Raw genomic sequence first — 27,358 nt, forward strand, 5'->3', positions numbered from 1 at the left:
AGGACTCTTATGCAGTTTACCTTCCATGTATTGCAGTGGCAGATCCACAAACTTGACTTCTTGTATAAATTCATTTATTACACAGGTAGATTTACTCTTAATTGCATAGTGGTATCACAACTCCATCCATTGATGAATTCTACGGTATTTTGCTCCATAATTTTACAAAACTGATAAATTTGAAGCCCATACATAACTTACTAAAAATCTCACTCTGAATAGTTGACTCCGCTCCTAAGTTACAACAATAATAGGTATATAGTGAGAATAATTAAAAAAACGACACCAAGTACATCAACGAGAACAACTTTGTAAAACTATGTTTATTTGATCAACAATAACTCATTATTCAAACAATTTCAATGGCATCGAGAAGGGGTGGACTTCCCTCCGGATTGAGTGTGATTCAAATTAGCAAATCACTTTGTTACCAATAAAGGATGCTCAGTCCTTTGGCGTCTAACTGTTAATTGGGTCAATTGTTGTACCATTCTCTTCTCCATGAAGGTTCGATTTTCACATATTTATTGAGAAGGGAATCAAGTGGTTGATTGCTTAGCTAACTTTGGGATGGATCATGGGGGACATTATTGGTGGGACTCTTGCTCTCCTTGTGCTTCGCCTACTTTTCTTCATAATCAGCAGGGCTCACCGAATTTTCACATTGGCTAATTTTGGTATGCTTGATGCACAAATGGTTTGGTGGTGATCATTCATAGATGTGGGATTGGGTTATAATGATTTATGCTGCATGGTTGCTGAAATTTTGGGTGTGTTCCATATATGTGGTTGCTGCATGGGCGGTGAGTTCTTGGTTTTCAGGATTGTGAGTGGGTGCTAGTCACCCTAAATCGGTTATCGCAAAGGAACTAATATCGCCTAATCCTCTGTTTAATTATTATAAAAAAAAAACTCATCAAACGATAAAGATTTTTTCTTTGCTTTTAACTCTTTTGAATCAAATTTTTTTTATCAGTTTTTGGTAAAAGTTTGTCCCCTCCTTGGTGTGCATGTACCTATGGTCCATAATGTTGTCACCATGACACTATGGTTTGTGAATCATTAAAATCTATTCCAATTTTGACCTATTATTGTTGTAACTATGGTTTATAATATTTTTTTTTATTTTTTTTAACTACATAACATAAAGGTCAGTGGTTAGTTCAGTGAAGAAATCGCAGATAAAAGCATTTGAAACTTTGTTATTTTTCGTTTAAAACAATAAAGAATATATATATATATATATATATATTATCATAATGTCTGTATCCTTTACATTCTATACTCTAACGTGGTCTCAACCGACAAGTAGTTTCAAACTAGAGTGGAACAAGCTGAGGTTGAAGGGTCAAACAAAGCAGGCAGCAAATACTTCTTCCCATTCAAACCATTGGCATTGTAGCTAGCACCAGTTGTAGCATCATCCAAGAGGTCTCCTGCATAACCAGGATAAGCTCCTTTCCCATAGACACCAGGACAAGCCGAAGCAGCCTCTAGTGGAGCCTCTTTGGGACCCTGGTAGAATCCATTTCCAAAAGGGTTGGTCACAGTCCCCGCCAAAAGGTTAGCCAGATTGATGATCATACCGTCCAAACCCACATCATTGTTGGGTGCAACCAAAGGTGGAGATTGTGGTCCGTAAATTGGCTGATGGAATGGCCAAGCACATTGACCAGGGCATTGGGTCTCTGAGTTTCCGACCCAGATGTATGCAAACTTGGAGCTCTTGCCACTGATGAAAGAGCTCTTTGAAGACCCGTGTGTACCACATCTGCTAGAGCAAAATCCATCAATAAGAACATCTGATGAGGTTAAAACAACATTGATGGCATTACTCTGGTCACCCTTGGCTGCCAACTGTTTGATGTGTTTTCCAACAGATAGGGACTTGCCCATAGAGTAGCTCTCATCGAGGATTTGGTTACCCAATGAGAGGTAAAGAGATGAGGTTTTCTTGGCATTGGAGTGGTGGTAGTATTTTTCTATGGATTTCCACCATGTAGCAACTGATGGTTGGTTTGTAGACTGAGAAGAAGTGGAAAGGGAGGTGATGAAATCAGAAACAATTGAGCGCTGCGAAGGCTTGAATTTTCCGTACCAGATCAAATTGATGGAGATTTTGCCAGTGAGAAGAGGGCCATTGTGGTATTGGAATAGTATAGGCTGCTGGGTTTGGTCAAAGGTCTCAGCAAGGCTCCTAGCTGCTGAGCCAAAATAGAACAAGGAGATGAGCAGGACTAGTTGTAGAAAAAGATAAGAGGAAGCAAAAGCAGCCATGGTTTTGTATAGCAAAGCTATCAGTTTGGGAATTGAGAGTTTAGTGATTTTACAAAAGAGGTATGGAGCTCAAGGTTTGGTGGATTGGAATGGTATTTGGAGAGGCATATATATAGTGCTGAAGATCGACTTGGAGGAAAGAAAGTGCATGGAAGGAGCCAAAGAAAGGTTGGATTTGATGGGAGTAAAGTGAGAGAGCTAACGGCCAGTTGGACAACGCGTTGCATTTTAAATTGCATTTTAAAGTGAGAGAGCTCTGGCTTTTCAACCCCACCTACAGCCTAAGACTAGGATGACAGGGTTTATCCAGCCAAGTCAATTAGGACGAATACGACCGTGATCAATGGGATGAAAGGGAAAGTTTGGCACTAGCCGTTTTTGCGTAACTTTGAAGGTACTTTTTATAATCGCTATTTTCATGAAGCAAAACCATGATCAAAATACTAATCAGAAGCTATGAGTATTTTTCACATTAAATGGTACTTCTTTTCTTAGTTTGCGTGCGTCGGAAGACAGATTTGTATGGCACTACGATATGAAGGGCTATTATACCGTCTGTAATGGGTATCATGTAGCTAGAAGGGCAGCTGAATGTGATTCTAGGGCGTCTGGATCTAATGGGTCATGTGGCGTTAATAGGTTGTACTGGAAGGGTGTTTGGCATGCATATGGAGACAGAGGCTTGTAGGGCTGGATTTCTTTTGGCAATTCGCTAATATTGGGATGCCTTCGACCTTGAGAGTGATTGCTCACTCGTGGTGCCTGCGTTACAATAAAATGTGGAAGATCAATCTGACATAGGGCGTATTATCAATGATTCTAAGTCATATTTGACATCTTTCCACTCTATTCAGATTAGGCATATTTTTTGTGAAGCAAATAGTGTAGCCCATAGATTAGCTCATCTTGCTAGTCTTAATAATCTAGATGATATTTGGTTAGAGGAGGCTCATGTGATAATCCAGGATGTACTGTACGAGAATTTCTGTACTAGTGCTAGAGGTCAAGGTATGTGTTATGTCCCCCTCTTTGCACAATTCTAATTTTAAAATAATAAGTCAGGTGTGTGGATGAGCCTCCTAACTTAGCTGAGTTCCAAACCCTTTTTAAAAAAAAAATGATGAAAAATAGAGAATGTAGCATGTACTGATTTGTGTCATTTCGCATAGCATTTTCTTTTCTCATTGTAAACGTTTGACTTGGTGAGGTCTTCTACAATTTTTTCCCGGACAATTAGTATGTCCCCATATTTAATTTTGTCTCTTACAATCCATTAAATTCATTGTTGAAACCAAATGCCATTTATTATTTTGTGTGCCTTATAGCCTCTTTTTTTGGTGCATTAGATTGGATTGAATATGCAACTCATTAAATTGAAGTAAAATTATGGATGCTAACTTTCAACTTTTAACCAAGAAAGAAGATCGATTGTCTTATGAAGGACACTTGTAATTAATCCATCTGCTTCGTACTTCCTTCAACTTGAATCTAATCAATTTAGTAGATGTGAACTATTGGATCGAATGCGGTTCGGAAGAGTGCTTGTGGATGTAGGAGTAGTCATTTATAAATATAACAGAATACGGATGAAGGTAGATGTTGGAAGAGGCGCAGCTGATTTAAAAGTCAGTGCATGCCTCACAGGGTATTTCAATTTCCAATGGTTCAAGTTATTCAGATGAGCTGGTGTGTAGGATTCTGCGATGAAAGTTTTTGACTTTGATCGTTCTATTTAGATAGCCATTTTGGGAGACAAGACTCTCTTCATTGTATGATCTTCTCCTAGCTTAGAGAACACAACAAAACTGATTACTCTAGAGTATGCACATTCCACTTGTGATCATGATGAACAAATATTGTAATACCTAGTCAAGTTTCATGTGCTGGATTGGTGGAACGCTCTGCATTAATAACAACGAGAAAGAGGCAAATTAAGTGAGATTGTGTTTCTGTGGAAGCTACTGATGTTGTCATCTTAGATAGAATTTCTTCACATGTATACCAATTCATATCAAGGCTAGGCTTGTCCTTCGGAATGTTACTTGGGTCTTGACTTTGATATCGTTTTCTTTTGGTGACCTTGAGAGACAAGACTCTCCTTCCTCTGTATCTTCATGTTCAGCTTATTCTGATCATCCATGTTTGGTCAATTCTATCAATACTGGACTTGGCTTTTTGCCTTATTATATTTCATATAGTTCTAGCTCTTTCCCTTATTCGATTATTACTATATCTTGCAAATCCACTGTAGGTTAGGATAAGAAAGGACAAGTTTGATTCTAACAGCTAGACAAGTTTTTATTTGAGGGTTGTTGGTTAGTGACACATTGTATATAATTCTATTCAAAGTGCTTAACTAGTTGAGTCATTTCATCAAAGTTTTATAATTCTATGATTCCAATCAAACAAAATCTGGGCAGCATATTTAAAGTTTCATAATCCTATTCAAAGTTTGATAATAGGATTCAAAATTTCATAATCCAATCACTCATTCAAATATGAAGACTCTCAAATGAAATCTGGGCAGCAAATTTGAAGACTATCAAACAAAATCTGGGCAAGGAGTCAATGATATAGAACGTCTGAATCAATTTCTTTTGCTGCAATCTGTAAAATAATGAAAAGCAAAAAACCAAAAACATTCGTCTATGGCCAATTTGATTGAATTAAGCAACAGAAGTACTCAGTTGTAACAATCAACAATCACATATTCACAAAGCCTTTGAAAAGCCTTGAATCACTCATTCAAGTGCGAAAATCAAATTCATATCATACCTTCAAATCTTTTGCCGCCAACCGAACTCCCATAATCCAAATCTCTTGCTCGGTTGCTCCAAGTCTCCAACTCGAATTCCAAGTGAGAAAAGAATCGCCTTTAAAGCCAAATTCTTGAGAAAACTAATGGGTTCTAACAGATTTTTATCATTTTTCTGGGTTAGGTTTGAATTTGCTGGGTTTTGGGAGTGCGAAGGCTGAAATCGGTTCTGGAACTCTGTTCTGCTATTTCTCGCGACCAGCGTCTTTGGGTTTAGGCTGAAAAAAATGGACTGGGAATTAGTATTAGCTCGTTTTGTTGAAATCTGTAATGGAGAATTGACGTACCAAAGAGGTGGCGGAAGGCGTCGTAGACGAAGGAGGCGTACTGGTCGTCCTTTTCGGCGGCTCTCATGACCTCCGGCTGAGCCGCCAGTGGGAAACGGCGTGCTGCGCTCGGGTTGCTGCTACTGCTGGGACCCGCTTCTCCTCCGCTCGGCCCGGCCTGCTGGCCCGACCCGGTTGTTTCGTTACTACCCATATGCTATGCTGGGAAGGATTACTCTGCTCTGTTATCACTGTTTTGTGTTCGGCTCTGTTTCAGCTTTAATAACTGGAATGGATTTCAGTATGTAAAAGAGAAGATAACTGCAGCAAAACGGCGTCGTACAGTGGGGAGGAATTCCAGTTTGCAGGTTGGAGTGAAACTGTGAAGGAGGGAAGATAACTGGAAACAGTAAAACGGTGTCGTTTCGGTCAGGAAGAACCAAAATTTAAAAAACAAAAGACATAAACCGACACCGTTTCAATCAGGAAATAGAAAAAAAGAAAAGAAAAAAGAAAAATAGAAGTGGAAGGAAATTTCAAATTTGGCTTTTCCTTATCTGTTAAGGGAGCCTTCAGTTAACCAAGAACAAAAAGGAAAGGAAAGAGAGAGGCTTGCGTTGCGTGTGTGACCCGTACCAGCTGGATATAGGCCCGACTAATCATACCCTAGCAATGGAGTCTTTTGGGTATTTCAATTTTAAAAAAGAGGGTAGTTTCGGAACAAAGAAAAAAATTTCTGATGTCTGATTGGTGTATCTTATATCAAAGCGGTGGGGAAGCCCCCACCTAATAATTTCTCCTGCTGTAATCGCCTATATAAACGTCACAAATCCTCTCATTTCCGGACTCAACGATCAAGCTCTCCCTCTACAAATCAGAGAGTTTCTCCCTCATAATTTCCTGGTTCTGTTTTTCATCTTATTCGCTTTGATCAAATTCATTTGCTTTGATCAATTAGTAATGGCTCTCGTAGATCAATTCATGACTCTGGATCAACTTGATGTGGGTGTGGTGAAGACGTTTCACCCTACTGAAGCTGAGTTGGTGGGTTTCTTTCTATACAACAAGATTTCCATGGCCTCAAACCCAGGCAATCATATTCAGACCTTCCCTGAAATTTGTATATACGGCGAGACAGGCTTACCACCTTGGGAGATATGGAGGGTATATCAGCAATTCAAGTTTCCCCACCAAGATTTTCTCTACTTCTTCTCCTGGGCCAAGAAAGTGAGCCCCAACAAATCTCGCAACTCTCGCACGGTTGGCTCTGATGGAGGAACGTGGAGCGAGACGGAAGCCGGTAGGCCTGTGTATATCAGTGGAAGTGAAGAGGCGTTTGGGAAAGTCAGAAAGTTTCGGTATGAAAGGAACAAGGACAAAACGTTTGAGCATCACGGTGCTTGGTTGATGGAGGAGTACACCATCAACCAGGCACCAGATCTGGCTTTGTGCCGACTCAAAGTCAATGATAAAGGAGGAGGAAGAAAAAAGAGGAAGAATAGTTCTGATGAGACTAATGAGGATCAGAATGTGAGAAGCAAAAAGTGTTTGAAAAACCGAAAGGTTGAACCGAGAAGAGATCAAGCTAGTTTCTTGGATCCTGAGGAGCAACAAGAAGGCAGTGCTTCCTTTGCTACTACTACTTCACAGCTAATTCTCTCTCCCTATCATCATGAAGATGATCAAGCGGTTCAGGTGGTTCCGGAGAACAATTACGATTATGACGAGCTGCAGCAGATCCTCTTTAGTGATGATGATTGTATGGATGAGAATCTAATGTTCTCTCCCACTATCTTCTTATGAATTTAATGGACTCTTGATCACTCATGAAGATCAGCTGGGAGCTGTGCCATGGCGGGATAGTGATGATCAGTTTCAGTATTCTGACATCTTGTAGTTTCGTTTTTATTCCTAAATATTGTAGATATTTTGATTCTGAAGCCAATTAATTGATTGGTGGATACTCTACTTATACTGTAAATCAATTCTTCATCTATCAATGAAATCAAATTTCTAGTTTACTGTGTACTGTACTGCAGCTTTCTAATATTTTCAAAATTTTACAGAAACATGAAAACAGAATCATACTCAAATAAATTTGAGTCTATTCTGACTGAAAGAAATATCTTTTGGCCAATTCAAACCCCATATCTTGAAACTATATAAACTCTGATGTCTTCTTATATCTCCCTCCTCTTCATTTCATATCCCTTGGAACAAAGAAAAAAAAAAAGAGAAGCATATCTGCAAAGTAGCAATCAAATTTTCATTTAAGGTTTTGACCTTTTTTTCACTATCTATTTGCAGTGATCACATAGATCAAGTGCGTACCACTTTCAGTAATGAGTAGATCCCCATATGTACAAAGTGTGTGATGTTAACTAATTACAAAATCCCATATTGACAAAGAATTCAGAACTGATGATCCAAATCAGTAAAAATTGCCCTAGTTCTATGTCCACTTATACGCAAGACCAAATCCTGTACACGATCAGATCACATGCCCGCTAGTGTGTGAGGCATTTAAGAGGTACCATAGCGGTTTCTTTCCTGACCTGAAACAAAAGTAGGAAAAGCTGCATTAAGGCTTCGATTCGGTATAGTTTAGTGTGTAGTGTATACATGTACTCTAAATTTTCTTAAAGGTTTTCAAAGCATTTCAGAAACATGAAAGATTATATCAAACCTAAATGGAGTCTAAACTGAGAAAGAAAGACCTAGTTGACCAATTCAAGATCATATCTTGCTTCTAAAGGGATTCAGATATATAAAAATTGAAAACAAGAAGGGAGATCTTAATGCAGATTTAGTTTGAGTTTAACAAATAAAGTAAAATCATGTAGACTATCATTGGTTGAAATTGAAATACCTTAATCAAATGCATATGGATCATCAGCATATGGATTCAGAGACCCTTTAGAAAACAGGTCAACGATGTTTGAAGGACGTGGTTGACCCTCTCCCTTAGATCCCTACATAACAAAAACAACATATTGCAAATTCAGTATTTGCAGAATCAAAATGAGTGCTGCATTATATAACTCAAGCAATGCATCCAGCTTTTCCAATAATTCAATACAGTAATCTTTGGATTTAACAATATGTGTTCCAAAAAACCAACTTATCCTATATGTTCCAGCTACATGGTATTGATTTTCATTATCTGAGGAAACCAAAAGCAGGATCTTTTTACTTGTAATTCTAAATGCATGCGGATTCTTATAGCAACATTAACTGTATCCACTCAGATATATTTTATCCAAGAAAACTGAAGCTTCCAAGCAATCTTAGACATGAGAAAGTAGATGAATCACAAGATATATTACAAAAGTGAAATAAAGTAATGGGTTTAGCTTACCTTGACCACACTCCTGGGGCTTTTGACTTTTGGTGTACTTGTCCTCTTATGTTTTCTTGGATCCTGATGTTACACAGAAAATAAAATTCAGTTATTAGGAAATGTATGTACACATAAAGATACATAATTCTGAAGGTGAAAATGGAGATCGAGCATATAGCTTCACAGAAGCCACCAGGTTCATACCTCAAACATGACTGTGCTTCTTAATTTCCGTTTAATAGTTCTTCCATTACCAGTTTCAACTTCATATTCGTCACGAATTACCTGAAATGCATGAAGTAAGTCTCAGGTAGTTGATGGGATAAGGGAAAAATTAATCTCAGGATGTTGATAGGATAAGGCAAGAATTAATCAGATCTTAACAAGCAACATTAAACCGTTGTTAACACTATTGCCACTAGCAAGAAGATTCATATTTATGATCCATTTTCAACTACAGAAGTTGCTCTAAAGCTAAAGTTGCATTATTTATGAATATACCATCAGTAAAACTGTACGAGAGAAATTTCTACCTTTTTGTGGTGCTTTGAAATATTCATTACAGTTGGTGAATTGATATTCTCTGAAGCTTTCTTCAACAGTGTTGACACAGGTGTTTGTTTTGCTCCCACTAGAGGTGAATCCTACAAACCAAATAGAATGAAATATCATAATGAGAGTCATATTGTCATGTGAAAAGGAAATAAAATGATTTTCAGAATATCGTCCCACTTTCTCATGCTCTGGTCTTCTCAGAGAACGCTGACCTCTCCTTCTCACAACAGGGTTTCTCCTTGACGAAATTGAGTATTCCTGAGACAGAATGAACTCATCATATTGATAGAAATTCCAGACTATTATCAGATTATGAAATTTTATACTTCAACCACGATCACAAAAAAGAAATCTTTTAAATATACGCCCTCCCACTGCATAAATCCATGCCTTTTTGTGTTGTCTTCTATCTTAGTGAAATACTTTCTTGATTAAAGGATCAATCTATTCAATCATGCATATTTTAATAAAAATAAAATAAATTTGTGTATCACTGTTCTTATATGATTACAAACTTCAAAATTTAAATAGCAAGTATATCTGGCATAGATTAGTATCACTGCATCCAGATGTTAATGCAAATTCAAACAATTTTGTGTAGGTGTGTAGGTGTGTGTGTGTGTCTGTGAGAGAGAGAGAGAGAGAGATGCATTGGTTATAAAATCAACCTTCTTTGAATTCACTTCTTGCTCCTCTTCTGGCTTATCACTCATAACTTTCCACTGCAATTGCAGTAATGCCCTCTGCTTCTCCTCCTGTGATAATAAGAATATGTAAAAGATGTACAAAAAAATAAATTCAGAAAGAACATAGGAAGATAAGTACTTTGGACTTTTGAAGATCCAAGTCCTCCTGAAGCTTCTTAATCTCATCTTCATGCTGAAGCCTCAAAGCTTTCAGTTGGGCTTCATGTTCATTCCTCATTGATGAAATTTTCTATGACAAAAGTAATCTGATTTAGTTACTTAGGCGTATAAGACCCAACTTAGTTCGAGCTTAGAGCTACACGAAGTTACAAACCTCTCTCAACTCGTTTTCAGCTTGAAGTTGGATCTGCTTTAGCTCTTCACTGTGTTTAGCTTTTATACTTCGTTCCTTTTTATCATGCTCCTGCTGAAGACTACTGACCTGTAAATGTGAAAGTCAATAATGTTCTACCCCAAATGTGGCACTCTAGTTAGTGTAGTTGAGAATATAATCAGAAGCATGTAACAGAAATGCCTCAGAAAAGGAGAAACTTCCCCGATCAAAACTGAGCTACGTAGAACACGCCAAGGGTTAAACTAGGATTAATTCTTTGAAAAAAGTTGCACAGCCAGTAACAAATTGCAGGTAGGCTATTTAGTAGAATTATTACAGGTGCAAACAGACTTGAGTACCAAACAATTTTTTCTGCTTTTTTATGTTTTGTCAGCTTAATAATTTACAAATACTATAGACTAATGGTGAATGCTGAGGAATGAAAACTCCGTTCAATGCAATATATGTTGAGAGGTATTTAACATATGAAAAATAATTTCTCCCCTACTGAATGTAAATGTCTGATAATGTCAGAGAATATGTAGAAAAAAAAAAAAATTCCGTCGTGTTGTTATATTAAACTAATGTAATTTGTGCAAAAAGTGATTATCAATTTTATATTTAATAGCATGCACCACTTTCCCACACATACCAGCGCAGTATGTTCCTCCTGAACATGCATTAAGTGCTGCCTAGATTCTTCTCTGCATTCTTCAAGTTTTTTCTCACATTCTATCGCCCTTTCTCGAACAAGTTTTTCTGCCTGCAGTTTCAATTAAACGAAGATCAATTCAAGAAAATGATTTATCTCTAACATATTCCAGGAGAAGGTAAAAATGAGAAAACCTTTTGCTTTTCCATGTTAACTATCTCCAGCTTCTCCACCTCATACTTCTTCCGGATGTCATTAATTGCCCAAGTAAATTTGTCATAATGCCAATCCAAAAGTAGTTAAACAACTGTAATGTGTCCAGATGCCTAGATCATAAGAGGTCAGACCTGGTCATTCCTCTGAGATATGTCTTTCAAATGCCTTGACAGTTCTAGTTGTTTACTCTCAAGCATGAGGTCATAGTGTTTCTTATCTTCCACAAGTTTAATTTCAGCAGCAGTCAGCGATGCAAGATTCTGGAACAAAGTACAGAACTGTAAGTACGTAAAATATGGTTTTACGAACATCTCACATTTATATTGAATTACAAACCTCTGTGATCTGTTCTTCCAGATTCTTCTCTCGTTCCTTATATTGCACAATAAGTTGCTCCTTTTCCTCTAGTGTGCTATGAAGCTGGCTGACTTGTTTATCCATCAAATCTACATGCTGCTCATGTGTTTCACCTTGCTTCAGTAAACCATCTATTTGTTCCGCTTTCTTCTGTATCTCTGCTTGTAGTTTCTCTGTATTATCTTTATTCTCAGTTTCTAGTGCTGAGATTTTCAGCAACAGAATTTGCTGCAAGATAGTACAAAAACAAGTTTAATATGACAAAAACACATCTCGTAATATAAAATGTATGTGTTGGTATTTGCAAACCCTTTTATTCTCAGATGATCTTGAACTTTCTGACAGAGAATCAATTTGCAGTTCTAATTCAGACACCAACTTCTCTGTTTCAATCTTCTTTGAGACCAGAGCTTCAGCTTCAAACTCCAACTTCTGTATCCTCTCCCTGGCTATACGGCATTCCTCTGAAAGTTGTGCCATAATAGACTCCTGAACTTTCTGAAGTTCCATGACCTTATTGTTCAACTCCTGATTTACCAATTGTATAGCATCTTTTTCTGATGTCAAGTTCAAGAACCTGACGTGCAGTTGATCATACTGTCTATTAGCAAGCTTGGCAGAAAGGTCTCTCTCCTGATTGACCAACCGGAAGCAAGCCTCGTAGACAGAGTTTAGCTTATCAAACTTTTCTAGAAAGTTCAAACTAACTCTGTCCAATTCAGCCAAATGTGCAGCCAACACATGAACAAAACCTTCAAGATTCTTTATCTCAAGGACTGACATATCTAATCTCTTAACAAGGTCATTGTTGCTCATATGAAGATCATACTTTTCTGTTTCCAAGTTCTCCTGACCAGTTATCAAACGTCTGATTTCGTCCTCTTTCAACTTTAACTCAAGATGCACCTCACCCAATTTAGTGTTCAGACTCTCTGTAGCCAACCTATTAGTTGCTAGAGTTTCTTCAAAGTTCTTAATCATAGCATCTGCAAGGAAAAGACATATGACTGCCGTCATAATGAAAGTCCAAGAGAACTTGAACAAACAATTTAGGAAAAGTCAGCGCATATGCATATGGATTCAGAGACCCTTCTGAAAACCGGTCACCAATGTTTGAAGGATGTGGTTGACCCTCTCCCTTAGATCCCTAGATTACAAAAACAACATATTGCAAATTCAGTATTTGCAGAATCCAAATGAGTGCTGCATTATATAACTCAAGCAATGCATCCAGCTTTTCCAATAAGTCAATACTGTAATCTTTGGATTTAACAATATGTGTTCCAAAAAACCAACTTATCCTATACGTTCCAGCTATATGGTATTGATTTTCATTATCTGAGGAAACAAAATGCAGGATATTTGTACTTGTAATTCTAAATGCATGCGGATTCTTATAGCAATATTAACTCTATCCACTCAGATATATTTTGTCCAAGACTAGTACAACCAAAGCTTCTAAGCAATCTGAGACATGAGAAACTAGATGAATCACAAGATATTCCAAAACTGAAATAAAGTAATGGGTTTAGCTTACCTTGACTACACTCCTGGGGCTTTTGACTTTTGGTGTACTTGTCCTCTTATGTTTTCTTGGATCCTGATGTCATACAGAAAATAAAATTCAGTATTGAGAAATGTATGTCTAAATGTGAAAATGGAGATTGAGCATATAGCTTCACAGAAGTCACCAGGTTCATACCTCAAACATGACTGTGCTTCTTGATTTCCTTTTAATAGTTCTTCCCATTTCCAGTTTCAACTTCATATTCGTCCCGAATGACCTGCAATGCATGAAGAAAGTCCCAGGTAGTTGATGGGATAAAGCAAAAGTTAGTCTCAGGTTGTTGAAGGGATAAGGCAAGAATTAATTGAATCTTAATAAGCAACATTAAATCCTTATTAATACTATTGCCACTAGAAAAAAGATTCATATTAATAATCTGTTTTGACCTACAGAAGTTGCTCTAAACCTAAAGTTGCATTATTTATGAATATACCATCAGTTAAAATGCATGAGAGAAATTTCTACCCTTTTAAGGTGCTTTGAAATATTCATTACACTTGGTGAATTCATATTCTCTGAAGCTTTCTTCAACAGTGTTGACACTGGTGTTAGTGTTGCTCCCGCTAGAGGTGAATCCTACACACCAAATAGAATGAAATATCATAATGAGTCATATTGTCATGTGAAAAGGATCAAACATGAAAGAAATTAAAATGATTTTCAGAATATCGTCCCACCTTCTCATCATGCTTCGGTCTTCTTAGAGAGCGCTGACCTCTCCTTCTCACAACAGGGTTTCTCCTTGACGAAATAGAGTATTCCTGAGACAGAATGAAAGTCATCATATTGGTAGAAATTCCAGACTATTATCAGATTATGAAATTTTATGCTTCAACCAAGATCCCAAGGAGGAAATCTATGAAAAATATACGCTCTCCCACTGCATAAATCCATGCCATTTTGCATTGCCCTTCTAAACCTTAGCACAATGCATTCTTGAATAAAGGATCACTCTATTCGATCATGCATATTTTAATAGAAATAAAATAAATTCGTGTATCTCACTATTCTTATATCAGTAGTTGAATACAAACTTCAAAATTTAAATAGTAAGTTTTATCGGTCATAGATTAGTATCACTGCATCCAGATGTTATTCATGTTAATACAAATTCAAAAACTTTTGTGCAGGTGTGTGTGTGTGTGTGTGTGTGTCACAGAGAGAGAGAGAGAGAGAGAGAGAGAGAAGCATTGGTTTTAAAGCCAACCTTTTTCGAATTCACTTCAGAAGAAACTAAAATACTTGGAAAACTAATCAAATTAAACATTGGACTATAATATTATATCAAAACAGAAATGATTTAGGCACTTATAATAAATAAATGAAACAGAGCTGGTATTGTTTAAGAGTCAATATCCACTCCCACTGGGACAGATGAAGCCACATTTCTCAGCTATACATTCTTTCATGTAGGACAGGGAACAAAAAAGAAAAGACTGTTAAAAAGGAGACTAACCAGAAGAGAATGGGACAATCAAGAAAAAATTTCATTCATAGGGAAATTTACTAAACACAAAAGTACTTTTTCCTCTGTTTTTTCTAGTAAACCAAACAGACCTTCAATTAAAGAAAGCATACGGAAAGCCACACATTAGGAGCTGAAGAAACACAAAAAGATCACAAATTCACATTCTCCTACATTGAAAAAAAAAAAAAAGGAGGAAGGAAAAATTAAAATGAGACCAACATTTGGGGCTGAATTTGACTCCGCAGGAAGAACTATTTTCCTCTGTTACTTTGATTATATAAACCAAATAAGACCTTCATGTAAGAAAAAACACACATACAACCATGCATTGATCAATACTCAGATAAAGAAACACCAAAAAGATCATAAATTTACATTCTTTAACATCAAATGGAAACGATTTCACTTCTTACAAACAATTTTCCTCTGTTTTTCTCAGCAATACATTGATCAATACCCAGATAAAGAAACACCATAAAGATGATAAATTCACGTTCTTTAACATAAAAAAGAATGAAAGAAAAGAATGAAAGACTGACCATTTGAAACTGAACTCGTGCTCGGGGGAACTTCATCGTCCTTCTTGGGCACACGAGCTGTGGGGTCGATTCTGCAGCCGAAGACTGGTGTAATTGATTGTGTGGTGCCCATCCTCACGTTGAGACTGAATCTCGGTAAGCTCAAAGAAGATGAAGAAGAAGAACCCACTTCAGGTCTTCGAGAAGAAGAAGAACCCACATCGGGATTTTGAGGAGGATCCATGTCAGGTGCTTGAACAGAGCAAATGGCTTTTCACTTCTTGGAAATGGGAATTTTGGTGAAGAAAGAAAGAAAAGAGAGAAATGGGTTTTGAGGAGAAATGGGAGAGAAGAGAATGAAATGAAGGGTGCTTTGGTTTTGGGGGGTTTTTGTCAGAGAAACTGGAAAGGTTATGAGTGTGTTAGGAGAGTGTGCCTTCCTTCTTCTCTCTATTTATTGTCTTATTATGGGCGCTATCTTTGTCTGCACGAATGTGTACGGCCGAGTTCACCAAAAATCAATTTTTATTTTGTGTTTTTGTATAGCCTTCAACTTGGGCAAGTGTTGGAATTTAACTTCCATTTCTTATTGCAATACCGCTTGAATCTAGTGAGTTTCCATGCCCCCAGATTCTCAACACCAAACAGGACCTATTTGGGACATGAAATGGAAAGTTAATTACTTGTCCCCATACAAGTCCACTTTGGAGCTTGCCAAGTAAATAGTATTCAAAATTTTACTTGGAGTTGCCTAAAAATCAGCTCCTAGTTCTAAATTTTACTTTGACATTGTGACTCAAGTGGGTAAATAATGAGGATTAGAGTGATTGATTTGGCTGTTGTTTAGGGTTCAGTGGAAGAGTATCTGATTTGGCTGTTGGCTAGGGTTTAGTTAAATTTAAGTATGTGTTTGTGGATTTATTTATATATGATACAGAATTCAGAGGAAGGTAGATATGGGAAGATGTATAGCCGGGTAATAGAGGGACTGAGTTAAAAGTCAGTGCATGCCTCTCAGACCAGGGTTTCAAATTCCAATGGAGTGAAGTTATTCAGATGAGCTGGTGTAGGCTTCTGCCATGAGAGGTTTTGGTTGATAACCTTCTGAGAGATATGACTCTCCTTCTCTCTGTCATCCTGATGTTTATCCAATTATCCCAATCATGTGAATAAATTCTATCACTTTAGTCCAATCGATATATTTAATTGCTCACCATTACATGAGAGCTAGCTACCCCAGTTTCATGTGGATGATTGGTGGAACACTATGTAAGATCAAATATGGACATAACACATATCATCATAAAGTAATTGATGATTAGCTTAATATCAATCCTAGTTAACATGGATACAAACAGTAAATCAATACTTGTAACTTAATGAAGCAGTGTATCTATTCATTAAGGTAAGTAATCCTATTCTTAGTCTGCAAGAAAGATTATAATGAAGTGTTACATTAAGAATCTAACTAGGAAACCTAAACCGATATGGATAGCTTTAATGGGAAGCTTCTTGAGGGTTAAGTCTCCTATATATACAGATGAATTGGTCCCTGATTACTACCGACGTTTTGCATATTGTTCTGTCCATTGAGAAGCAAGTTGGTAAGTAACAGAAGACCATATTCAGTGATCGTGTTTGCAGCATAAGATGGAATCCATGCCAGTGATTGCTGAAGGTAAGTCTTAATCCCTTTTATGATTGTGTGCATATATTGTGAGCATGTATATGGTTTCTAACAATTGGTATCAGAGCATAGGCTCACATATATCAAAATCGTTTTAGGGTTTTGCAAAACAAATACAAAAAAAAAAAAAAAAAAAGTTTTTGTTTTACGGGTCAAGTAACTGACCAAGTCACTGACCATGTAACTGGTCATGTAACTTATCAAAGTAAGTTACTTAAGTCGATTGCTGCATCTGGTTAATTATCAAATTCACGCTTCCGCTGTGATTTTTAGCAGCAAATTGGGGAAAAAGCAAAAACAGGTTTTTCTATGGAAATTGATTTCGATTCATAGCATGATAATTGAATTTTGATTGTGCTCAAGAACACTAGTTGCATTCCCGGCGTGCGTTAGGTTAGAGTAGATGGTGACCGGATGAAATTTACAATTTCTTGATTGTTCTGTAGTTTCTTGGAATCGAAACAATTTTGATTGTGCTTGAATATGCATGATGAATTGATTGATGATATGGTATTGTATCTGTGATTGTGTAAAATTGCATGAAGAACAAAAATCTCCCAGAATTTGTTTACACAATTAAAATTGACAGATACGAGAGCTTTATTTTCTTACAAGGATGAATCTGGGTAGAATATAAAGTTAAAAGCTCATGGGTTTTGTGGTTTTCTGTTGGCATAAGTGATTATGATGCACAAAGCATTCGTCATTGATGTTGGCAGAAAACAATGATCAGGTCACTGACCATGTAACTGGTCAGGTCACTGACCAAGTAACTGGTCAGGTCACTGACCATGTAACTGGTCAGGTCACTGACCAAGTAACTGGTCAGGTCACTGACCATGTAACTGGTCAGGTCACTGACCATGTAACTGGTCAGGTCACTGACCATGTAACTGGTCAGGTAACTAATCAAGTATTTGATCGAGTAACAAAACTGAAATTGTGTTTTGTGTTTTAAAACTATGCTTCAGTTTTATCTTCCAAAGAAGTGGTCAAGTATGGTTTTAGAATACAAAACAGCAATATGCGTGCTTGATGAAAATAAATACGGATACTTAGAAATTTTTCTTCTGTCTAAAGATGTGGATAAATTTCTTTGGATAACTTGTTTTCATTGAACATGGTATATTGATAAAGAACTCCAGGATGTTATGCTTCTGCTCAAAAGTGTTGCTTAACATTATTTTTGGTTATGGACTGATATGAATGCAAGTATGGATTGTTTAGGTTTTCTGTATGTTCTTGTTTTGGTTGCTTAAAGCTAAATAAAACACAGAAAACTTAAAGTTATTTTCTTTACAAATTGAGAACTCACACGAATTTTTGTTTTGCTCCTTAGGTAACTCTTACATGAACTTGAACAGTGTCTTGATGCTAACTGGAACCAACTATAGAGCTTGGCTAGATTCTGTAGAGAACTATATGGGAATGCATGAGAACATAGACTATTGCTTCACTGAGGACAAACCTGAAGAGTTAACTGAAAAGAGCACCAAGAAGGAAACTGATCTTTACAAGAAGTGGCATAGATCCAATAGAATGGCTAAGAACCTCATTCGTACCTCTATGTCCAAGACTGTCAGAGGAAGTATAGAAGAACATGAGCTAGCATCAGATTTTTTGGAACTCATAGGTGCTAAGTTTAAAGAAAGTGAAAAGGCAGAAGCTGCTAGGCTAACCAAGGAGTTTCATGATTTGAAGTACATGGGTTCAGGGGGAGTTAGAGAGCATATTATGAAGATGATCAATATAAATGGCAGACTCAGGGAGCTCTTGATGGGGGTTAGGGATGAGCAGGTAGTGCATTATGCACTACATTCCTTGCCTAACAGTTTTAGTCATCTTAGGACCAGTTACAACTCTCAAAAGGGAAACTGGACTCTAGATGAACTTATATCCATCTGTGTGGATGAAGAATCTAGGATCAAGGAAGAAAAGGAACCTGCTACAACCATTAACCTCATTGAGAAGCCTAAAAGGAAAAAACCCCAAAATAAGCTCAAGCCTATTAAAGCCATAACTAAGAGTTCAACAGCTGCAGTGGCCAAGGAAAATAGGTCATTTAGGTTCAAGTGCTACTTTTGCAAAAGAGTAGGACACATGAAAAAGGACTGCACTGGCTATAAAAATTGGTTAGCCAAAAGGGTAAGATTTTTTCTAATACAGTTTTTTCTTTAGAAATTAATCTTATAAATGTTGAACCACAGTCTTGGTGGATAGATTCAGGCTCACCTATTCATATTACTAATTCCTTGCAGGGATTCATAAGGAGGAGAATCCCAAAAAGTGATGAAGTGAACCTGTGTGTAGGCAATGGCATGAGAGTGGCAGTCAAGGCTATTGGAACCTTAAAGCTCGATTTAGGATTAGGAAAATTGTTAGTTTTGGACAATGTTTTTTATGTACCTTCCATGAGAAGGAATTTGGTTTCGGTTTCTCTTTTAGTAAAATCTAGTTGTAGACTTGTTATGGATAGTAATGGAATTCTTATTTCTAAAAATTCTGTTCAAATTGGTTCTGGTGTTATTATGAATGATTATTTACAGTTAAATTGTTCAATGGCTCAACAAGAAATTTTACTTGTTGAAAATAACACAAACAGTACTAACACTTTAACAGGTGTTAAAAGAACCAAACTAAATGAAAAGTCTGCATTTTTATGGCATAGAAGACTCGGCCATGTTTCAAAAGAGAGACTGAAAATTTTGGTGAAAAACAACATCCTAAATGAACTTGATTTTTCTGATCTAACAGACTGTGTTGAATGCTTTAAGGGAAAAATAACTAATACTAGAAAGAAGACTGCATATAGAAGCCAAAATTTATTAGAACTCATACACACTGATATATGTGGACCATTTAGGCATCAAACTATCTGTGGGAATGTGTATTTTATCACATTCATTGCTGACTATAAATTATATTTTGCTCATCATTCACCTAGAATTTTTGAAACACATCAAGTAAAGTTTCTAAGTGAAAAAGTTCACAATACAAACCATGAGGATTTAACCTCAGATTTTGAGGAAATTGTGTCAGATGAGAATATAAGTGTAGCATTGCCTATAGAACAAGATGTAACTGATCATGTCACTGGTCACGTAACTGACCATGTCACTGACCAAGTAACTATACCTGGTCGAGTAACTGGCCAAGTAACTGACCATGTCACTGACCATGTCACTGACCAAGTCACTGACCATGTCACTGACCAAGTCACTGACCATGTCACTGACCAAGTCACTGACCATGTCACTGACCAAGTCACTGACCATGTCACTGAACAAGTCACTGACCATGTAACTGACCAAGTAACTGTGCCTGGTCAAGTCACTGCTCATGTCACTGACCAAGTAACTGTGCCTGGTCAAGTCACTGCCCATGTCACTGACCATGTAACTGACCAAGTAACTGTCCCTGGTCAAGTAACTGACCACGTAACTGGTCAAGTAACTGAACCTCACCATCCTCCAGTGGCTCAGCCTAGAAGATCACAGAGAGCAAGAAAACCAACTTATGGGGGGGAAGAGAGTGACTACATTGTTTATCTGCAAGAAGCAGAAATTGAAATGGACTGTGCAGAGGACAATGATCCAACTACATTTAATCAGGCCATTGAAAGTAGTGAATCTCATCAATGGCAGCAAGCAATGGAAGCAGAAATTAATTCCATAAGTCAAAATGCAGTTTGGGAATTAGTTGAACCTGACCCCAACCAGAAGCCTATAGGTTGTAAATGGGTTTTTCAAAACCAAAAGAGATGCAAATGGCAACGTAGAGAGACATAAAGCAAGATTAGTTGCCAAAGGTTTTACACAGAAGGAGGGCATTGATTTTACTGAGACTTTTTCTCCAGTTTCTACAAAAGACTCGTTTAGGATAATCATGGCTTTGGTGGCTCATTTTGATATGGAGCTGCACCAGATGGATGTTAAAACAGCTTTCTTGAATGGTGAACTAGATGAAGTGATTTATATGAGGCAGCCAGAAGGGTTTGTACAAGCTGGAAGTGAAAACTTAGTGTGTAAGTTAAGAAAATCAATTTATGGCCTAAAACAAGCTTCTAGACAGTGGTACAAGAAATTTGATTCTGTGATTTCTACTTTTGGATTTACAGAAAATCTTGTTGATGAGTGTGTTTATTTGAAGACAGTTGGGAACAATTTTATTTTTCTGGTACTCTATGTGGATGATATACTTTTGGCTAGCAGTAACATTAAATTGCTTAAAGATACCAAGAGTTTTTTGTCAAGGAATTTTGACATGAAAGACTTAGGAGAAGCATCCTATGTACTAGGTATTGAGATTAAAAGAGATAGGGCACAGAGACTACTTGGTTTGTCTCAACAGAATTATATTACCAAAGTTTTAAAGAGATTTGGTATGGAGAAGTGTGCAGCTGGAGAAGTCCCCATGTCCAAAGGAGATAAACTAACCAAGAAGCAAAGTCCCAATAGTGATGTTGAAAAGGAAAATATGGAGTCAAAGCCTTATGCCAGACTTGTAGGAAGTCTCATGTATGCACAAGTCTGCACTAGGCCAGACTTGTCTTTTGCAGTAGGGATTTTGTCAAGATTCCAATCCAATCCAGGCCATGAACATTGGGTAGCTGGGAAGAAAGTGTTGAGATACCTGCAGAGAACTAAAAGTCACATGCTAGTTTATAGGCAAGTGGAGGATCTGAAACTCATTGGATTCTCAGACTCGGATTTTGCAGGGAATTATCCAGACTCCAAGAAGTCCACTTGTGGATATGTGTTCTTGCTTGCAGGAGGTGCTATTGCTTGGAAAACCATGAAACAAACACTTGTTTCAACTTCTACTATGCAAGCTGAATTTATTGCAGTATATGAAACTGTGTGTGAAGGACTTTGGATTAGGAATTTTCTCATGCAGACCAAAGTATTGAGTCACATTGTGGCTGGAACACTTGTGATTTATTGTGACAATGAGGCTGCAGTTTTCTTTAGCAAGAATAGTAAAAGGTCAAATAATTCTAAACACATTGATCTAAAGTATTACAGTGTTAGAGAAAGAGTAAAGCATGGTGAAATAGCTGTTTTGAGTATTGACACAAATTCACAGCTAGCAGATCCTTTCACCAAGGCCTTGTCAGTAGCAGCATTCCAGAAGCATACAACAAGCATTGGAGTTTTAGCTAATCTAGATGCTTAGGTTCAGTAGAGAGTTAGAGCAGTTGGAGCAATTTAAAATTCTAAGGTTTTTTGAGTTCTTGTATTTTAGTTGTGATCTTTTATTGTTTGTTTATCACAACTTATTTGTAATGACAGTTTTGATTATCAATAAAATTTGAGGTATTTCCAGTTATGATTTTGCTGCAGCTTTATTGTTTTGTTTTGGAAATTATCATCTTGTTTTGAATATCATACTTGCTATCAGATGGCTTAAATCATGTATAGCATGATGTTGAGGTTCAAGCAATAATTTTAAGCCATCAGTGTTCAGTAAATTTGCTTGAGTTTTTGGTTTTAGAAACATAAAGTAGGACCTAATATATGTTTACTTGTTGATACACATTAACATATATTGTATCACTTCTGGTTTGACATATGTGGATTGCAGGAGCTTGTGTTTGTGGTTTTGAAACTCTGCATTTTTGTTAAAATGTATACTGTTTCTTGCTCTGCATAAGTAACTGTGATCTGACCATGTTGGAATGGATTTTCGATTTGAGTTTGTTATCTGGCGCGCACTTCAGTAAGTTAAGTAGGTTTTGATGTTCTCTGGTGCAAATCATCGAGCATGATATGTGTGAGTCCAAGGGGGAGATTGTAAGATCAAATATGGACATAACACATATCATCATAAAGTAATTGATGATTAGCTTAATATCAATCCTAGTTAACATGGATACAAACAGTAAATCAATACTTGTAACTTAATGAAGCAGTGTATCTATTCATTAAGGTAAGTAATCCTATTCTTAGTCTGCAAGAAAGATTATAATGAAGTGTTACATTAAGAATCTAACTAGGAAACCTAAACCGATATGGATAGCTTTAATGGGAAGCTTCTTGAGGGTTAAGTCTCCTATATATACAGATGAATTGGTCCCTGATTACTACCGACGTTTTGCATATTGTTCTGTCCATTGAGAAGCAAGTTGGTAAGTAACAGAAGACCATATTCAGTGATCGTGTTTGCAGCATAAGATGGAATCCATGCCAGTGATTGCTGAAGGTAAGTCTTAATCCCTTTTATGATTGTGTGCATATATTGTGAGCATGTATATGGTTTCTAACACACTATACATTAATAGGAGCAACAAAAATTGCAGATTAAGCATAATGGTGTTTCTGTAGAAGCTAGTGATAATAAGGTGGGCATAATAGGGATCTTAGCTTGTTTTTTTTTTTTTTTTTTGAAGTAAAGTGTCAAATCCAGTAATCCACACAAATAAATAGCACTTTTCTAATACAAAGATCTTACAACAAGAAACAAAAACCACACAGCAGCAGCAAGAGGATATAAATTATATCACACAGGCCAAAGTCTCCATATATGGATTATTAGATGCTTTAGGATAATAAGCTGCGTCAACTCGTAAGAGAGAATCATCAACTCCGGCCTTGGGAGTTAACTCAACAGATTTGAAGGTCTTGCTCTCAAGATTATAAGAAATGAGTTTACCAGGAGTATGCAGCAACAGAGACGAACTTTCCTCTTCTTCATTTTCGTCTCGATGGAGAGAGAACAACAAATTGTCCATAAACAAACACTACACCAAAAATCGCATCAGACAACGGCAGAAAACCGATGTGGGATTTGGAGTCCCACCGTTGTAGAGTGAGCCGTTGTCTGATGAAAAATCAGACAACGGTGGAACACAGTTGTGTGATAAACATACAGACAACAGGTTTGTGTTATAACTGTTGTGTGATAGCTCGGCAGATGCGAAGCGCAGCTGCGCAGCAATTGAGGCGTTGTCTTCAGACAACAGTGCCAGTTTTAAGCTATTGTATGTTAAGCATATCAGACAACATTTTTTTATTTTGTCTGTTGTCTGATTGATCTTCAAACTTCAGTTCTTGGACTATATCTGTTGTGTGATTAACTTTAGGACAACAGAGTTCAATTAATTCTGTTGTCTGAGTATAAATCAGAAGACACTAATTCGTTAAAAACCGATGTGTGATATGATTGATTACAATGTGTTTTTGTCCCATTTTTGGCCATTCAGACAACAGGCAATGATCATTATATCTAATCTGTTGTGTGATCATTTGAACATCTCATTACTAAATTACATTGTGCATTCATTTGGTCCATTTACCAAATACAAACATAGCGAACCATCAAATGATTCATATAACCAATACTTTAAACTTCAAAAGCAAAAGGGGTGCATTTCCCAATCATTGAAGCCAACATTTTACACAAAAGCATTCTAGTGCATGCCCATCTACTTGGGACATCAAAAAATTGATACACATATATATACATATTGTTCCAAACCATGCCACACATGGTGCATGACAATGTACCAGCAGAGAAGCACAAAAAATATGCTTTCCTTATCTAAAATGTACCAGCAACAAGCGCGCTACTTCATGACTCTTGCTCATGTGTTGACAACAAACTTCCCCCACTTATTTCGCACTTGATCAATATCCGCTTGGGTGTATTGGCTGCTGCCTCTCCTCTCCCACTGAACATCTTTAACAGCCTCTAGCCTATAAAGTTTTCCAGCTTTCCAAATTGGACCTTCTGCCTTGAATTCCAGATTTACATGGGGACCTTTTATGATGTTACCAAACAATTCCAAAACCCAATTCTCAAGTACATCAAGAGATTCTGCATTGAGTACAATATCACAATGAATATATATTTTGACATCGGACTCTGGAGCATTAAAAAGCAGGATATTATATGTCAATGTAATAACAATGGCTCAATAACAGCATACAAAATTCCATCTACATTATAATAACAACTGCCAAAACACTATGATTTCTAACGGCCCAAGGCCTCATTGAAAAGTGCTAGTGAAATTATTTTTAGATTCAGAAACCAAAATATACCCTAGATCTCTCCAGCACGTTGCCTATTTTGAATTCCCACTATGATTTCTAACGGCCCAAAGGCCTCATCCAAAAGTCCTAGTGAAATTATTTTCGGCTTCATTGCCTATTTAGAATTCTAGGTATCAGAATAGTCACTATGAACACCATTACTGACAAACCCACAGTGCTTAATTGTGTTCTCCTACATCAACCTCTGGTCCTCTACAAGTTCCTAGAATCAAATATGATAATGAACAAAACAAAATCCTTGGCCTAACAAATGTAATCTAAATGATAACAATATGAGAATGCTACCCTTTGGAACAAATTTGAAAGCAACAAGTACTAATGTTGAAGATGGTGGCACTCATGTACTTTTCTTTCTTGTATGACTTGATCTTTCACCAAGTAAATTCAAATGAATAACTCCTAAAAGATATTTGCAAAATGTCTCTTTGTTCCCCCTAACCCAATGGTTTTATCAGATGTTTCTTTTATAAAAGGTATTAGCAATATTTATTGAGCATGTCCAAAAAGTTGGCTTATGGATTTTTTTACAGATTTATTTATTTTATACATATATATATATTATTCAAATGAGCTTTCAAGACAGAATTGTAGAGAAAAAATGCATTACCTAGATGCCTTTTGAAATTCAGTCAAAAAGTTGTAGAACTCTCTTGGTGAAGAACTACCTCCTTACTCCCTACACACTAACAAATACTCCATAGCCTGAAATAATTTCGAGTGTTACCATCCATTGCAAACAATAATAACATGATATAACAAAGTGCATAAGATTCTAATGAAAAAAAATCAAGAATGATTGTTTGAATAATAATAAAGTTTCTGTAACCAATTGCTCTGGTTGCTGAATTGGAATTTGGAATAAGATCTGCATCAAGAAGCCATCTAGCCTCAGACAAGATACCATCAGTTCCTGCAGTAAACTAAATGATGAGCTTATGTAAAACAAATGAAATTTTCTTATTTGATTCAAGAACACAAAGATGGATGATCAATCTATAGTAATGTACCCCAATATGACTTACCTGACACCATATCTTCACATCGCCAATCAATTGATCTGTATAGATCAACCCTTTGGTTTGAGAGGAAAAAGCAAATGAAGTCATAGTCCAATTCCTTTGATTTAACTTCCTCCACAACATCAGCAGAGGAACTAATGTCATTAGTGTCTACTACACTAGAATCACATTCTTTGCGGAAAGAATCATACGGTACTTCGAAGGCAGATGGAGGTGATCTACTAGACTGTCATTTCATGAAAAAAAAAATATTCAACCAGAGAGACAACAATGATTTAAGTTATCAACAAAACACTTATGTTTGTCATGTGTCTCTCTGTTTAAAGAATGTATAGTTTAAGTCCCTATCTTTTTTGTTTGGGGTGGGGCTAGGGGGATATTCCATTATTCACATATATAAGCAGAAACATTACAGATCAACTTTGATGATCTCCAGGCTGCGTCTTAATCGGTACCAATCATTAGCAGCCAAAAATTGAGCCTTAGGGTCACCTGCTTTGATCACCAACTGCACAGCTGCATCCCAGTGTCCATTTCTTTCTAAATCTGCCAACTCAAAAGACACTTCAGATGCGATCTCTTTTGAGGCTTTGGGAACATCTGGTTTTCCATATATTAACCTGATATTTAAAACAACAAGTACTGTTATGAATACAACCGAAAAGAAGAGAAAAACACATAAATAATAGCATCCCTCTAAATTCCAGAGTGTATCTGAATTCAACCTAAAGAGACAGAGTTAAATGGTGCCAATATCACCAACAAACATAGAGTTGTCTTTTCAAAAGATATTTGTTTACCAGGAAGGCTATTTTATCAACAACTAAGTGGCATTTCTGTGACTTAACATTCTAACTTTAACATAATTAACATATACACTAATAATAAGACAGAGAAAATTTTGTAGAAAATATTTACACAAGAACATAGTAGCACCTACCATCGCAAGTACAATCCAGTGCCACTAGTAACTATGGGAACACGCCCATTATCAAGAATACACCTTGTAGCTTGCCTTGCATCGTCATAAAATTGTCCAACGGAGTAGTCTGAAGAATAATACATGTGTTAAATTGGGAGAACAGATATATCCAAAGTTCCAAACATAGTAGTAGAAAACTCAACATCATCTCAATGGCTTAAAAAAATAAAAGCAAAAATAATAGCAGCATCGATAAAAGCTGCTCCTATCCAGGATTCAGTTCAATTGAGATGTCATAATCACAGAAACAAAAACTGCAGATTGTAAAAAATAAAGGTCCACCTCCACTATCTTTGAAGAAGCCGAATAATAGAAAGACAAGGCACTAATCATAGAAACTACATGATAATTTGAATATGACAACCAAAAACTCACAAATAATACGGCACACATAAAACTAACAATTGTGGAAGTGTCAAATTATACAGAACAGTTAAAGTGGAAGGTTCAAGATTTTTTGAGATTTGTCTGTGCCTGCTCATCAAGTGCTTGAATAAATGAGCCTCTCTTATTCCACGACTTCATATACTATTTCATATACTTTAGTTGTTTTAGGATACTCAGT

General features: G+C 36.8%; 4 protein-coding genes across 4 annotated transcripts; 1 reads left to right on the forward strand and 3 right to left on the reverse strand.

Moving 5' to 3' along the window:
• Positions 1-1,314: 1,314 nt before the first annotated feature.
• LOC112181325 (protein PHOSPHATE-INDUCED 1) lies at positions 1,315-2,417 on the reverse strand. Its single transcript, XM_024319718.2, has one exon. It carries the CDS (start codon positions 2,275-2,277, stop codon positions 1,315-1,317), a length of 963 nt encoding a protein of 320 aa, XP_024175486.1. The 5' UTR covers positions 2,278-2,417.
• A 3,901-nt stretch (positions 2,418-6,318) lies between these two features.
• Positions 6,319-7,161, forward strand: LOC112181333 (NAC domain-containing protein 71-like). The gene has a single exon (XM_024319722.1). It carries the CDS (start codon positions 6,319-6,321, stop codon positions 7,159-7,161), a length of 843 nt encoding a protein of 280 aa, XP_024175490.1.
• A 549-nt stretch (positions 7,162-7,710) lies between these two features.
• Positions 7,711-13,284, reverse strand: LOC112181334 (synaptonemal complex protein 1). The gene is made up of 16 exons (XM_040512315.1): positions 13,201-13,284; positions 13,036-13,098; positions 11,808-12,645; positions 11,478-11,726; positions 11,274-11,401; positions 11,120-11,189; positions 10,926-11,036; positions 10,274-10,381; positions 10,079-10,189; positions 9,922-10,008; positions 9,431-9,511; positions 9,232-9,342; positions 8,903-8,983; positions 8,717-8,779; positions 8,228-8,330; positions 7,711-7,913 (listed from the first exon to the last, which is right to left on the reverse strand). Exons 3-15 carry the CDS (start codon positions 12,513-12,515, stop codon positions 8,229-8,231), a joined length of 2,010 nt encoding a protein of 669 aa, XP_040368249.1. The 5' UTR covers positions 12,516-12,645; positions 13,036-13,098; positions 13,201-13,284; the 3' UTR covers positions 7,711-7,913; position 8,228.
• A 12,936-nt stretch (positions 13,285-26,220) lies between these two features.
• On the reverse strand, positions 26,221-27,030 carry LOC112181335 (tRNA dimethylallyltransferase 9). The gene is made up of 2 exons (XM_024319724.2): positions 26,752-27,030; positions 26,221-26,431 (listed from the first exon to the last, which is right to left on the reverse strand). The coding sequence occupies exons 1-2, from the start codon at positions 26,874-26,876 to the stop codon at positions 26,221-26,223; spliced, it is 336 nt and encodes a 111-aa protein (XP_024175492.2). The 5' UTR covers positions 26,877-27,030.
• Between the last annotated feature and the right edge of the window lie 328 nt (positions 27,031-27,358).

Source organism: Rosa chinensis, unplaced genomic scaffold (assembly GCF_002994745.2).
Source record: "Rosa chinensis cultivar Old Blush unplaced genomic scaffold, RchiOBHm-V2 RchiOBHmChr0c28, whole genome shotgun sequence".
NCBI lineage: Eukaryota > Viridiplantae > Streptophyta > Magnoliopsida > Rosales > Rosaceae > Rosa > Rosa chinensis.

Coding starts and splice junctions, on each gene's coding strand:
- LOC112181325 (XM_024319718.2), bottom strand. CDS start 2,277: ATGGCTGCTTTTGCTTCCTCTTATCTTTTTCTACAACTAGTCCTGCTC.
- LOC112181333 (XM_024319722.1), top strand. CDS start 6,319: ATGGCTCTCGTAGATCAATTCATGACTCTGGATCAACTTGATGTGGGT.
- LOC112181334 (XM_040512315.1), bottom strand. CDS start 12,515: ATGACGGCAGTCATATGTCTTTTCCTTGCAGATGCTATGATTAAGAAC. Junction 11,727..11,807: donor GATCATCTGAGAATAAAAGG/GTTTGCAAATAC, acceptor ACTATCTTGCAG/CAAATTCTGTTGCTGAAAAT. Junction 10,009..10,078: donor TGGATCTTCAAAAGTCCAAA/GTACTTATCTTC, acceptor TTATTATCACAG/GAGGAGAAGCAGAGGGCATT.
- LOC112181335 (XM_024319724.2), bottom strand. CDS start 26,876: ATGTATTATTCTTCAGACTACTCCGTTGGACAATTTTATGACGATGCA. Junction 26,432..26,751: donor ACTGGATTGTACTTGCGATG/GTAGGTGCTACT, acceptor TTTAAATATCAG/GTTAATATATGGAAAACCAG.